This window comes from Heterocephalus glaber, unplaced genomic scaffold, assembly GCF_053883595.1.
Source record: "Heterocephalus glaber isolate CG9 unplaced genomic scaffold, H.glaber_assembly_v1.0 deba00001452, whole genome shotgun sequence".
Taxonomy (NCBI): domain Eukaryota; kingdom Metazoa; phylum Chordata; class Mammalia; order Rodentia; family Bathyergidae; genus Heterocephalus; species Heterocephalus glaber.
In genome coordinates this window covers 8044190-8059002 of record NW_028258302.1, presented here as the reverse complement: position 1 = coordinate 8059002, position 14813 = coordinate 8044190, and the positions used below count along the sequence as shown (strand labels likewise).

The 14813-nt window shown below is 48.2% G+C and overlaps 1 protein-coding gene across 4 annotated transcripts in view; it reads right to left on the bottom strand.

The window, feature by feature from the left end:
- The window catches only part of Kiaa0319l (KIAA0319 like), a 111332-nt gene that overhangs the window by 1810 nt on the left and 94709 nt on the right, over window positions 1-14813 (bottom strand). For 3 of the 4 annotated variants that reach the window (XM_004850922.4, XM_004850924.3, XM_004850923.4), the window contains exons 14-20: window positions 13524-13675; window positions 13033-13171; window positions 11419-11578; window positions 7337-7479; window positions 6174-6296; window positions 5533-5623; window positions 4422-4513 (exon numbers count right to left, since the gene is read on the bottom strand). In XM_004850922.4, the coding sequence (XP_004850979.2) occupies window positions 4422-4513; window positions 5533-5623; window positions 6174-6296; window positions 7337-7479; window positions 11419-11578; window positions 13033-13171; window positions 13524-13675 (900 nt within the window). The remainder of the gene's footprint in view (window positions 1-4421; window positions 4514-5532; window positions 5624-6173; window positions 6297-7336; window positions 7480-11418; window positions 11579-13032; window positions 13172-13523; window positions 13676-14813) is intronic. The other variant, XM_013074339.3, reaches the window with a different exon arrangement.

Sequence of the window (14813 nt, the reverse complement as noted above, 5' to 3'; positions counted from 1 at the left end):
CAGCCCCAAGTAGCCAGATCATCCGAACACACAAACCAAGGACCATGAGAAGCACCAGAGTCAGGAAAGATACCTGAGATTGTACAAGTCATGGGAGTCATCTCCACTCCTTCCCCTCTGACTGCAGAGAGGCCACAGCCGTGAACTGTGGTCTGGTAATAGTTTTAGGGCAGATCCCACTCAGCAGCAAAATGGCTACCTGCTGACTGGTACAAAATACTCCAGAGAAGGCAAAGGAAGTTGCCAGGTGGGAAGTGCCAACTGGGGGACTGTACCCTGGCAGTGTTTTGGCCTTCTTAGAATTGTAATGAGTCAGATGGTTGAACGAGCTATATTTGAACCAGGCAGTGCCTTAACCTCATCATGCAATAATCACTCTCCAAAGCATCAGAAGAGTATCCTAAGGATCCTAGGCTCTGTGCCCTGCCTGGCCAGCCTGCCTTAGGCCATGAGTACTCTAGGCTGAAGACACCCAGACCCTGCCTCCATCTGGTGCTTGGGGACCACACTCTCCTGCTGACCTCAGCCACATGTGATTTTGTCTGTGTAGTAGGCCCTGTGCTCAGGCAAGCTGCTTACTTGGCCTTGTCCACATTAGCAGTGCAGCTCTGGGACATGACTACATGGTCCCTTTCTTCTGAGCATCAGGGCAGCAGGACAGCAGGCCCACAGAAGAGCCCTGGCAGCCTGGGTCTCTCCAGTGTGGTGGGGACAGTGGGCAATGTAACATCCAGGCCAAGGGAAAGGCCTTGTTTTGCCCTATGATGTCAGAAAGTCCTTTGGGGGCTTTCCCCTTGCAGCACCCACTTGAGCCTCTTCTTTCCCAGCGCCCCTCTGGACCACAGCTGCAAAGGGCAGGGACACACTGGGGACATCATCCCTGGCGCTACAGCCACAGACTCAACCAGCAACCCACCACACTAGCTCCTGCTCAGCTTGAAGAGCCAAGTGGAATTTACCATGAAAAATGACAAGATGGGACACATACTATCAGTGAAAGTTGAACATACACATTCCTTGTGGCTCAGCAACACATTCCTCACTCCTAGGTCTATACCTAACAGAAATCCATACATATGTACACCACAGACATGGACAAGAATGTTCATAGTGCTCCTAAGAGGAAAAAAAAACTCGATTGCCCATCAACTGTACAAATGGTGAATAAATTTATTCACACAATGGAAATTCAGCAGCAATGTGAATGAATGAACTATTGCTAATACCAAACAACAGATAAATTTCATCAATGTAATGTTGAGTGAAAGGAGCCAAACACATGACTCCATGTAAACTACTGTAAGATTATCAGAAATAAATGCGGGAAGGGGACACTGACTGGAAGGAGGCACAAAGGGGAATGAGGGGCTGTTTCCATGGGGGTGTTCACCTGTAAAGACCTATCATGTTATATTTAGGATCTTGTACAGATAAAGTTGAACCACATAAAATTGCCATCTTTGTAGGTCAAAAAGTTAAATGTTAGCAGTTTCATATGATTCAGCCTAGTATACTTTAATAGAAAGCTTGAAAAAATAGAAGAGCAAACAAAACCAGACCCAAAGCTAGAGCTGCTGAATACAGACCTTGGCATCCCCATGCCACAAGCAGCCCTTGGTGCTCGAGAACCCTGGGCTTGCTCCAGTGGGGCTGCCCTATTTCCATATCCTGCACCTGGCCTGGCTCCTTCAGGCCCCTGCCACACACCTCACCTCTCTGCACCATGTGCCCCGGAGCTGCTCTTCAAACTGAGCGTATTTAGTCCCACACCTAATTCAACGTGGTCCAGAGTCCTTCTCCCACCTTGCAGTTATAAGGAACTTCTGGCTGGTCAGACTCACACCAGATCCTGGCAGACCTCACGCTCTCTCAGCCACATGCTACCCACAAGAGAAGGGCTCTCTGTCCCTCACCTGGTGTCACCCTGTGGCTGTGGTGAACTGCATGCTACCAGCCTCCAGGGGCTCTTGCTCCGAGGAGTCTGCTGTGTTGTCAGGTCCCACCCTGACCTCACATCCAGCTCTGCACTGCTTAATGCAAGCACCCACTTCCCTCCCTTCCTGCCTCAGAAGAGGCATCTCAGGGCCACAGCTCCCTCTGCCCACACCCTTCCTCCCCAGGACCCTGACCTCCACCAGGCCCAGGCTCTGTGTCTCTGCCTGCTGGCCACACATGCGCCCCCTCCCCTGCCCCCGTCCTGATCCTCCAGCCTGTCATTGCTTCTCCCCCAGCTGTCATTGCTCAACTTTGAAAAGGACTGTTAAATATTTAGAGCCTCATGTGTTCACCACCTTAGCCCAGCCCTCTCACCCTGGCCACACTCACCATTCTGCTCTAGCTCTTTAGGTGACCAGGAACCACTGAGTCATCATTCATTCTCATTCTGTGACCCCTACCGTAGGACACACCCTCTGGCCACACACAGCGGATCCATCTTAGGCTCCTGGGCCTTTCCCTGGTCAGGGCTGTGACCATTTATGGTGCTGATCCTCACCAGCGGAGAGAGGACTGTTCTGCTGAGTGCGATCTAATTGCTCTTCTCTCACTCAGTCACTGCACCAGACACCCTGGTCCAGTTAAAAACACTCACTCCGTCTTTGGGGTTGGAAGTCAGCCTTGACTTTGCCTGTCCCTCGATTTGCCTGTACCACTAATACCATGGTTTGAGCCACTGTCGCCTCCTCCATGAGTCACTGCAAAACTCTCCTACAGACCTCCTTAGTTATCTCCCCTTCTGCCTGGTTATATATTGTCACCAGGCTAGTTTTCCTGAACTAGCACTTTCAGGATGTCACTTCTCATAAAATCAGGCAAAAGCTTAGCTCTTTGCCTCTTAAAAAAAAATCAGGGAGATGGAGCCAGGGATTTAGCTCAGTGGTTCCACCACCTCCTCTCGAGCGCAAGGTCCTGAGTTCAATCCCCAGTACCAAAAAAAAAGGGAGTTGAGTGTAATGGCTCATGCCTATAATCCCAGCACTGACGAAGGCTGAGGCAGGAGGATTTCAAGTTTGAACCCAACTTGGGCAACTTACCCTGATCTGTCTCAAAAAGGGCTGGAGATGTAGCTAGTGGCAGAGTGTCCTGGGACTAATTCCCAATACTGCCAAAAAAAAAAAGCCAAAAATAGGCGCTCACTTCTTACAAGGAACCACAGCAAGGCCCCTGCTCACTCATCCAGCCTAGGTCCACTCCCCTGTTCAGCCTGCAACCTGTGTACTCCCTTGCATGTCCTCCGCCCTCCCAGGGGCAGGGCCTTTGGCTGCCTTTGTCCCTTTGCCTGTAGTCTGGTCTCATGCACTTGGCCTGGCTCACAGCTACTCAGCTTCAGGCTCAGCTCCAATGTTACTCCTTAACACTTTCCATGATCACATTTATATATCTATGACTATGACTTTGGGAGGTGAGGGTGGAAAAGAAATTTCTGGACAGAGACGTGAACCAGCAGAAGTTGCTCAGAAAAGATGGAGATCAGCAAAAAGGAAGATCCCAGAAAAGTGAACAAATGTAAGCTCACAGAGGCTGTGTCAACAAAAAATTGAAGCTTTTGGGGTTGAAACTAAATCACAGAAAGATTTTAGGTTGGGAGCAGAGGGACATGGTCAGAATAACACAATAAGACAGGCTTGGCCACCATGTGGAGGGGGCTGTGAAGTTTTTGCTCTCGGTCTTCCTCTGCCCACCTTGGGACTCATTTCAGGCCCAAAGTACTCAGAATGGAGCTGCTCAGGTACAGAGCCCAGGCTGCCTGCCTGAGCATACCTCCTGTGCATAAATGTCTTCTCCCCACAGGCTGAAGTTCTCTGAGCGCAGAGCCTGTCTTAGGACTCCCTCTATCCGAGACAGCCTCCCATTAACATAAAGCTTTAAGCTGATTTAACACTTCTATAAAAATAGTTTTACTTGCAGAGGGTTTAGGTCCTGTCCTATCACATTCATGGTGAAGGAGACCTCACCAAATGACAGCCCAGTGAGGAAGGGAGGCTCAGGGCCAGCCCCAGCTCTCCCAACGCCACCACTGTGGACACTGTCAAGTAGGAAATCCTTCTAGCGGGATGGAAGCTGCCCTCCATGCTGCTCCAAGATGCCCAGCAATGGCAGGGGGAGTGAGGGAGACGAGGCGGGCTGGGAAGGAGGCAAGTGGGCCTGCCCCGGCTCTTATCTCAACTTTGCCTGGAGAAGACAGACTGGTTAGGCGTAAGGGACCAAGACTCTGCCCCTGACCACATGGGGGAGCTTGAAAACCTGAGTGAGGAGTGGGCAAAGGAAGGCAGGAGAATAAGAAAGGGACCATGGAGGGAGCCTGCAGTCGGCCCAGCCTGCACGTGGCTCCTGCACCTCAGGGCAGCTCCAACCCTCGACTGTCATCAGGTAAGGGAACAAAATGTTTTTGCAACACCGATAGCTGTTAGCTCCTGGCCTACCTGCTCGAGAGGTTGGCTTCAGCTCTAGGCTTTCCTGATCGGTGGCATCCAGGATCTTGTACCTGCTTTTCCTCTTGGGTTTTCCTTTTTGCCTACAAAACACAATTCCCACTCTTGCTCAGGAGAGGGGTTCTGTGTGCGGGTCAGGACAAGAGCTGGTGCATGCAGAGCGCTTCCCAGGGTGAAGGGAGCCCTTATAGAGAGCTGTCTCCTCACTTCTAGGTGAGGGAAGGAGGCAACTGTGATTTGTTCCTCAAAAAATGGTCCTCATCAGTCCTGGGAAACTCAAGGGAGCTATGCCCACCTTAGCGTGGCCTCACCTCGCCACAGGGGCAAGGAAGATGGTGAAAATGGACAGAAAATGCATCCGCTGCTGAGGGTGTGGGAAAAGGGAGGCACTGTGCTAAAAAGTCATTAATGACAGCTGTCTCAGGCTGGTAGAAATTTCTAAAAATTCTTTAAATTTTCTGTTTTATATGAAGTAATATTGCAGATTAAATCCCAGCTCTGTCGCTTACTATGTCCTCAGACAGGTGATGCAATTTTCCTGAGCCTGAGTTTCCTTATCTATAAGATGCCAAAAGGTATAAAAAAGATATAACCTACAAAATGTTATTGTGACACACAGTAAACACAGAAATCATACTTATTAATAATGAAAAACATTCAAGTAAGCATATAGTATTATTAGAAAGGAAGACTCAAACGAAAAACCCTGGAACAGTTCACATAAATTACAAACCTGACTCTACAACTGTGTGAAAACCTACATGAACGATTTCCAACTACGAAGGAAGGAAGAATAAAAACTCCCGGGTACAAGTGTGAAGCTGAGGTGGGAACCATCTCAGGACCTGATCTGGATGCGATCCAAGCCACACCCTCTGCCACCCCACAGTGCCAAAGCTCTGCAGTGGCAGATACTTGACTGACAGGGTGCACTGCTGCCCTCGGAAGGAAGCCTTCTTGCACAGCGCTTGGGTGGGCCAAACTACTCCAACTATGACTGGAGACCCAGTCCTGTCCCTCCATGTGGAAGGTGCCACATACCTCTCTGAGGACAGTCTATGACAAGAAGCCCAGAGAAATTTCAAAGGAGAAGCCATCTTACCTCTTACAACAACAGATTACAGTCCAAGACAGGATTCCCAAGGCGACAACAATGACAAAGGTAGCAATGATAACATACAACACACTCCACTCTGCAAAGAAAATCAAAATGGTGAGGGCTGGGCAGAGATAGGATGGAAGGGAGGCAAGGGCTCCCCACCTCAGGCAGGAGGTGGCTTCATACTGTGCACATGAATGCATCCAGGGTTCCCAGGGAAGGCAAGACCTTAAAGCTCAGGGCAGCTGAAGCTCACAACCCTCTGAAATGTGCCTGTGTCCCAGGCCCTGCTCCAGGAGCGCTCTGAGGCACTGCAGCCATGTGCAGGAGCACAATCTTTAAAAGGGGACTGCAACTTCCATCAGGCCAAACATGCAAGTGCCCTTAAATGACAGGAGGCCTTTTGTTGGGTCAGATTAGGCTACAATGTGCAGCGAGTGGCCTAATGTAAGCCTACTTCCTACATGACTGCCTCAGAGCTTGCTCTAACCTGTGGAGGAAGAAGGAAACATCCTATGCAAACAGAAAATACACAGAGTTCTTCTCTTCGCCTGCTCATCTGCCTCAGAAACACCAACAGCCGCCCCCTCAGCACAGATCCGCAATCTAGCCAAAGTGGCTGGCATGGAGCCATACGGACTCACCACAGTTGCTGTCTCCATCCCTCAGCTGCACCTTGATGAAATTCTCCATCCAAAAAGGGTCACAGATACAACGTTTGGTGAATGAGTCACAGTGGCCATGGTCGGAACAGTTCAGCTGACATGCTGAAGGTGGCAGGAGAAGGGAGAGAGAGTCAGGGTCAGGGAGACGTGAAAGCACCCTGCACAGTCTTCCAGGCCCAGCTGATGCCGTGGTCACCTTCATGCTGGCATGAGACGGAGGCGCAGCAAGAGAGATGGCTGCAGTCAGCTGCCCTTGTTCTCTGAATCAGTGACTGCCAGTCTTTTACGTCCTCTACACTTTTTCTCAGAATAATAGAGAGAAATATAGGATTACACAGGAAACAGTTATATTGATTTTTTTGTGTGTGTGGTACCAGGGATCAAACCCAGGGCCTTCATACTGAGCTACATCCCCAGCCCTTCTTAATTTTGAGACAGGGTCTTTCTAAGTCACTAAGTTGCCCAGGCTGGATTCGAACTTGCAATCCTCAGCCTCTCAGAGTCCTGGAATTACACCCATGTACCACCTTGCCAGCTCTTAATGTGGTTTTTTTTGTTTTGTTTTTGGGTACCAGGGATTGAACTCGAGACCTTGCACTGGCAAGGCAAGGGGCAGAACCACTGAGCTAAATCCCCGGCCCATTAATGTGGTTTTTAAATATTTAAAAACACAAATGTTTGAAAAAATGTGTTCACTTTTATTAAAATATTAAGTAAAAAGATCTATTAGTGAGTCTAACAACTATTGTAATTTTGAAGTAGTGGTGAGTAAAAAATGCTACTTTTTCAAGTACCATGATAGAAAATTATTTGTGATTTCCACTGCTTCAAGTTCACAGGTTCGGTTGATACTACCTTCCTTCATAACTGAAAGACTCATGACTTTCAGTCTGAGGTTGGTGAAAATAAAGATATAATTTTTCCCATTCAAGCTCACAGCCAACCTGAGTGCTATCTCAGGGACCCACAGGCCCCCAGGTAAGAATCCCTGTGATAAATGGAGGTTCTTCATGATCATGGTAGTGAAGGAAAAGGAATATCTGAGGTTCTAGAAGAAGGAGATCAGGCCAAGGACAGCAGGGACTGGAGGCGAGCTAAGGACCAAGGTAAGCACTAGCTCCCAACTTCCCAGAATTACTCACTGACAGTATTGATCTCCAGGGCTCCAAATATCAGAAAGTCTGCCTTTTGCTTCCGCAGCTCACTCTTGAGCATTGCTGCCACCTCATAGCCCTTGAAGATCTGGTGGGGAGGCTCGTTTTGAACATAAAATACCATCTTGGTGCTGCAGAGACATGCGACAATATGAATGAGCTGAAGTGAACTGGAACAGCAGCAGTCGCCCCCATTACTAAGTCCCTTCCGTCTGTGCCAGACCTTGTTCTGAGTGTTACGTGCATTCCCTCACAGCAAGCCAGTGAGAAAGGTGTCATCAGTGCCATCCTCATTTTACACAGCACAGTACTGGGCTCAGAGGGGTTGAGTGCTTGCGCAAGGTCACACAGTTAATTATGGCAGAGCCAGATCCCCACCCTGTTATGTCTGACTCCAAAGCCTATACTTTTGTAGGATACCCTGAGGTTCCCAGCTAATGGGAGGATCAGAAGAATGGAGAATTGGTTATGGCTATGTCCTGTGGTCAGACTTTTCACAGCTAAGATGGGGGTTACTTGTAAAACAAACAACAGTGCTTTGTAAAATGTAAACTGTGGCAAAGCATCAAGATTATGCAGAGGCCAAAACATAGCCAAAATGTCTGTTACAGTGACAGCAAAAGGAAAGACCCAATACAATGGTGTAGCTGGTTGTAAATTATATTACTCCATGCCCAGAATCTCTTTCTGATTATCATTTTGTCCAAGACAGATCATGGCTGAACTTACACCTGGGTAGCACAAAACCCACTCTCCAGGATTTGCCCTTAATCTCTGATTGCCTGGGGGCCATGTTCGTCTCATAAACTGAACTTTCCCAGTCAGCACGTCACATGTGGTTTACAGGTGTGCTCGAGATACTGACCCTCTCAGCATACAGGGAGGCTGGGGCTACCCAGCCCTGGTCTAGTTGCTTCCAGTACAAGTAGTCTTATCTATTTATCCCAAGGTGCAATGTAAATAGTACCATTTTCTATACATGGCATTACATAAGTGGGAAGCAATGTCATCAAATAAATCCTTGCTGTACAGTAAGTTAACAATTTGGCCTTACATGTTCCAGAATCAAGAAACAAATTTACTATAAAAGATGTATGGTCCATTTCCCATTATTTTCTCTCAGTTACCTAACCCATGGTTATAGTGTCAGTTTCTCTACACCAATAACCCTCACACCTTTATCTCCTCTCCCTACAGGACCAACAGTGATCCATCAATATCTGGAAATATTTCCAAGAATAATGACTTCAGATCTTTCCCAGATGCCTCAAACCCAACAAGTCTCAATAAATTTATGATGTAAATAAATAAAAGAGTGAAATCAAGGAGAGATGGTAGGAAACAAAAGGGCAGGTTCTTTGAAGATGGAGAAGAACATCAGGGTAAAGGGGGAGGGGAGGGAATGGGGAATAAAGGAACTGAAAATAATCAAAATATATTATACACATATGCCAATCCCTCAAAACAAACGTGACTATTATGTATTGCAAACATGCACTAATAAAGACATTTGTGGTGATAACCACTAATTAAGCCCTATGTGTTAAAAGACTTATATAAACATCATGTTATTTAATCCTCAATATCACTCATAAAATAGATGCTAGAATGTTCACAGGTGATTACCAGGTTGCAAGAAGTAGCTTGTGCACTTTACAGGGCTCACACTGAGGGTAGGATTGCTCAGGGCCAGGCCCCTGCTTTTCCCTCCACACATACACTCCTCCTTTCCTCAGCCAAGTCAAACCAGGCAAAGCCGGAAACCTAGAGAAGGCCAGATGCTTCTCTCTTCCTCATGCCCCGCAGGCAGTGTGGCTAGTCTGAGCAAAGCCACCAACCATGCTCTCACTAGTGCTTATGCTAACCTCTTCCCACCATTTCTACCCAGTCAATTCCCATCAACTTGGAGTAAGCCAAGCAGCCATTTTCCCTGCTTTTACTCCCAGGCTGCTGAGCCCAGCTCTGTCTGTCTGTCTGTCTACCTATAAATGAATAAATGGGAAGATCTATCTATCTATCTATCTATCTATCTATCTATCTATCTATAAATGAATAAATGGGAAGATCCTAGTCATGCTCTCTCTATCCTTGACTGCATATCAAGATTCTCTGCGGAGCTAAGTTTTAGGTGCCCAGGTCCCACACCAACTGAATCATCATCGCTAGGATGAGGCTCTGGAAATGGTGTGTTCACACATGTAGTGAGAGTCGGGAACCACTGTGCTCCCCTCCTGTCTCTAACCTGGACTCAGACCCCAGTATCATTCAAAGGCAGCATCCCTTGAGGGAGCTGCCAACCTTTACCACTTTGCCACTTCCTGCCTGCTGCCCACCTTACTTCCACTCCCGGAGGCAGGTGGCTCTGCCTTCACACTTGCCACCCGTAACACAGGGCCTTGGCACTTCCCCCCGTGGCACGGCCCCTCCCTTCCTATCTCCAGAGAACCCTCAGCTCCCCAGACTAGCACCTATGAAATATACCCATCTCTCCCATCTCATTTTCCTCAGCACTTTCCCGTCAGTTGGTAAAAAGCTCACGTTATTTCCTATCTTTAAGAGGTGCATTTCCATCCTATCTCCCACAGCACTTCCAGTACCAGCTTCTGCAAAGAGGTTTTATGTGTACCTCTTGGCATCCTCAGATCATGACACTTGTCCTCTGCTCTTACTGTCATGCAGATGCTCAGCAGCACACACCTCAGGCCTGCCCTGCCCTCACCTCAGGCATCTGAAGCCTCGGGCACCCACACTACCAGATCTCGCAGTAACTGCCAGCAGCCACTGCCAGATGGCCTTCCTCCTGCCTGACTGCTCTTCCTGGTTTCTTTTGCTATGTGTCTCTTTCTCTGCCTCTTCCTTAAATACTGTATCCTTCAGAGTTCTGTCCTCAATCCTCATCACAGTGTGACTCTCCTGATGGCTTTGACTTCTGCGTAGATCCCAGTGAGTCCTGACCTCTGTCTCTTCCTTCTACCTCAAGTCCCAGCCTGTACTTTGGACTATGGAACATCTCCTGATGTGGGCCATTAAATAGTCAAAATGGGTTCCTTCTCCCCCCACAACTTCATTAACCATTTGGATCTCCCACCCCCATTCAGGGCCCCAAACCAAACGTCTCCCCAAGACGCCTTACCCACCTTCCCTCCCCAAGGACGCCAAGGTCAGTTTGTTTGCCTCTCAATTTTGTTTATGTTCTTTTCTACTTCTGCCATTGCCTTATCTCAGAGTTTGCCACCACTGCACTAGACCAGAAGCTCCCTGATTGGTCTCCCAGACTTCAGTCTCTTCTTGTTGTTTTTTATTGGTATCAGGGATCGAACTCGGGTCCTTGCGCTTGTGCAGCAGGCGGTGAAACCACTGAGCGAAATCTCCAGCCCAGTCTCTCCTTATTTTAGTTGAACCTCCACATTATTGACCTCCCTGAACAAAATCTAAAGAAGGATTGTCCTTGCTTTAAAAACAAAGAAACAAAATTTTGTACACTAAAACAAACTAGTTTGAGTCCTCCCATCCAAACTATCACTCCTTAACTTGCATGTAGTCATTCTCAGTTTCCAAAGCTAGCCTTCCTTTCAACCATGTCATGGGGCCTGCTCCACTATGAACCAACTGACTTCTTCCAGAATAATTCCTGCACTTGTCCCCGCAGGGCCACTGCAAATGCTGTTCCTCTCCTGAATTTCTTTCTAGTTCTACGCTGGTCAATGCAAGTTTTACTTGTGGAAAGTCTTTGGGCTACCTCCTACCTAGCCCGGGAAGAATGGACTGCCCTCGCCTCTGTGCCGCCCTGCTGCCAGGTGACATGTCATCTGATTATCTCCCTTCCCAGAATGTGGTTTACAAAAGCAGTGGACCCTCCTCTGACCTTGTACTCGGGCACTTGGTTGAGTGTCTAACACAGAGGAAGTGACCTGTCCTAGCGAAGCAAGTTCATTAATGAGATGGACACCAAGAGTGGTCCCTGGTCAGAGCCCACCCTTCTCCATCTGTCCCCACTGTTTCTCAGCTCGGTCAAGAAGCCCAGGGGCCCCTGGTCTGTCCTTCTCTCCCCCCATTTGTTGCCCAGCTACCTCTGCTCCGTGTACGGCTGAATCTTTTGCACAATGATGTCGGAATCCAGCACCCCCAGGAGGACCCCAATCTGGCGGATGAACATCCCCTTCAGCCTCTCAGTTAGCTGACTGACGCTGACATCCAAGATGATCTCCACCAGGTTGTTTTTCCTGGGATCTGGAAAGCACGTGGATCAGTAACAGCTTGAGAAGCAGGAGAGTTAACACAGACCTGCCACAGTGCATTTGCTTTGGCGCAGGAGGGAAAGGAGACAGCACTGAGACCTCCTTCAAGCAGGACGGCAGTGGATTCCCAATTAGGCAAGAGGGACTGGCTTAGAAAGCTTTAGACCAGAGTGGGAAGTGCCACACATGGGCTGGGGGAGACTGAAGCATCAGGTAGTGGGGCTTAGTGAAGGGACGGAGAAGAGAGAGCACTGCAGCCTCTGTCATAAAAACCTCTGCCTGGGAACAGCTGAGCTCGCCAGGGAAGAGGGGTGTCAAGAGCCTCTCCTGGCTCCCTCTGGTTCTCACTGACCTGCTGTACTTTGTCCATGACAGTGGGAGAGAAACATCCACCTCAACCATCTTACCAATAACGGGAATGCGTTCATCCTTGTGGGCTTAAATACATAAGCACAAGAGTCTAGGCAGCCAAGCAGTGAGGGTGTCCTTTGAGCACCTCCCGGCTGCACTATCTTTTCATACCTCTACAATGAGGAGACCATCGTGCTTTACTTCGGAATACCCCTAAAGATTGTTCCACGTCTGGAAGTTGACAGTCATTGCTCAATCCCTGACCCATACAATTGGATGTACTCCTTGTCTGTTCTGATGGATGATTACATAACTCATGGAGTATCTGGGATTCGATTTTAGACAAAGAAGAGACTCTGGTGTCTTAGCTCTTGTCCTTCCTAGAAGCAGGACGAGGACTGCAAGACCTTCTGGGAACCCTTCCTGCCTAAGACTTCCATCTACTCGGCCAGGTAATAGACAGTTAGCTTAAAGTTAATACCTGCTCCTCAGAAGCTCAGGGGTTTTAAAGCTCCTCCCTACCTGCACACTCAGTTCTTTCTTAGCACCAAATTAGCCTCAAAGCAAAACAAAATATTGTTCTATTTAGAAAGGAAATTTTCTTTCTGAAAATCTGAAAAATGTATAGGATACCAGTTACTTTACCTTCCCAGGGTTGTCAGATAAAGCCTGAGGCTCAACTTTTAAAAATAAATTGTTTTCTGCATCTGGGTGCTGATGAGACATCATGACTCAAGCTATTCTTGGGCTCAGATTCCCAGTGCACCCGAGCCCTCTCTCTTCAGTCACGAGTGGAGGAGGAAGTGCTCAACTGGGGACACAAAGGCCTGGCTCTGACACAACTGCTGTGTGACACTGAGCAAGCCCTGCCCTCTCTGAGTTTCGGTTTCTCCATCTGAGATAAGCAGGGGGAGGTCTACCTCCCTGCATGGTCCAAGGGGTGCTGTTGGACCAGGCTGTCTCAGCATGAGGTTGCTAGATTTTTTTAAAAACTGGACTTGCCACCTGGCTTGGTCCATGCTAGAGGGGAAACACTCAGGATAGAGGTCTTGATGGCCCAATCTGGCAATTCCACTCAGCCTTAAGTGAACTCACCAGGTTTCACCTCCACTGTGGCCCGGTCTGTGTCACTGTCACCCTTTGCATCAGTCACTTTCAGGTGAAATGTGTAGGTTCCCTCGACCAGATTGGAAAGGAAGAGGACAGAGTGGTGGTCAGAGTGATTTAACACCTCCTATAGGGTTCAAAAACAGGGCCACATTGCAAAACAAAACATCTACCATTCTTGGAGTCAGCTGCTGCTTCTGCCATAACTAGGTGCTATCTGGGCTGCACTGTTTCAATTTCACCATTTTCTGACCCATAAGAGCACTGTGGCCCACAGTTGCTAGGATGAGAGGACAGAAACCCATTCTGTACCACACTAGCTTAGAGAGAGACCCACAGTAACACTTAGCCTCCCTGGATTTCAGGGTTAAACCAAGGTTGATCCCTTGGTTAAAACAGATACTGAAATGTAAGTTCCTTCTCTTCACCCAACCTGAGACTTAGACCCTATGCGTCTCTCCAGTTCCCAGCACACTCACTCCTGCTGCCGGACTTCCTTCATCTCGAGTCCAGAGGTAGCTGATTATCCCCTTGTCATCTGAGGACTTGGAACCATCCAGCTCTGCCGTGTTTGTGGGCAAGGTAATCACCACATTTCCAATTATTTTGGCTACAGGTGGTTTGTTCATTTCTAACCAAAGAAAAATTAGACACATGATACAATGGAATGCTACTTCATGATGCTTGTGGCAAACACTGAGATCAGCTTAAAGGGAGAGCTACTTTAATGTCTGCCTGTGCCAGCAACCAAGTGGGCAGCTATAAAGCCACGAGAAGTACAGCCGTGAGGCTGCAATCCCACCCACACAGACATTCTCCTGATGCTGGACAGCAGAAAGGATAAGTGTCCTTTCCCCCACAGACTCACAGTCTCACAGCAGCCAGTTCTCAGCTTTGGAGGGAGACGATGAATGGAAACAAAGGCTCTAAGAGCTTAAAGCCTTGAGGTTTTGCTTCCCCCCACTACCATCACAAATTCTCCTTTAAAATATCTTAAAATGTTATTCTCTGAATATCTCTTCTATTCCTCCATTGGTATTTTACAAGAAAAAAGGGGGAAAGACCTCTTGGACCCTGGGGTTTATTTGCTGAGTGTATGTAATTCAGTATTTATTCAGCACAGTAGACTGTATCAGGACATCACCTGGATATCTCATAGTTTTTCCTACTATCAGCTTAGACCCTCTCCCAAGGCCTCACTGGTCACTGTGCCCACAAACCAGGGTCAGGGCCATCAACTCCTGGCCTCAGGTTGGCCTCATCTGCAGGCTCACAAGACAAGCACAGGAAGCTGCAGTGCAGCAAAGTCATTCTAAGGCCTGACAGCAGGTGTCACTGTAGTTAGCAGGAGAGTCGCAGAAACCCTAGGTCTTCAAAGCAGAGAGGCAAAATCAAGATGCAAAGAAAAAAAAAAATCCTTACTTTTTTCAATGGAGATGGAAGGGAGAAAGGGAGCGACAGGGAGGGAGAGAAGAAGGGGAGGATTATGGAAGGAAGAAAGGGAGGAAGGTGGGGAGGAAGGAGAGGAGGGAGGGAGACAGGGAAGAAGGAAAGAAAGAAGAAAGCAAGCAAGCAGTGGGTGGGTAGGCACAGGAAGGAGAGAGAGAGGGACCTTAAAATTCAACTCACAGTCACTATTAATTAGAGGTTGTTTTAGAAAAGCAAATAATAGTTGCCCGTACCCCAACTTTCTTCCCCACCTTGTCTCTAATCAGCCTCTGCAGCCAACAGAACATGGTATGTTCCTCAGCTATCTGACAGAAGAGGCT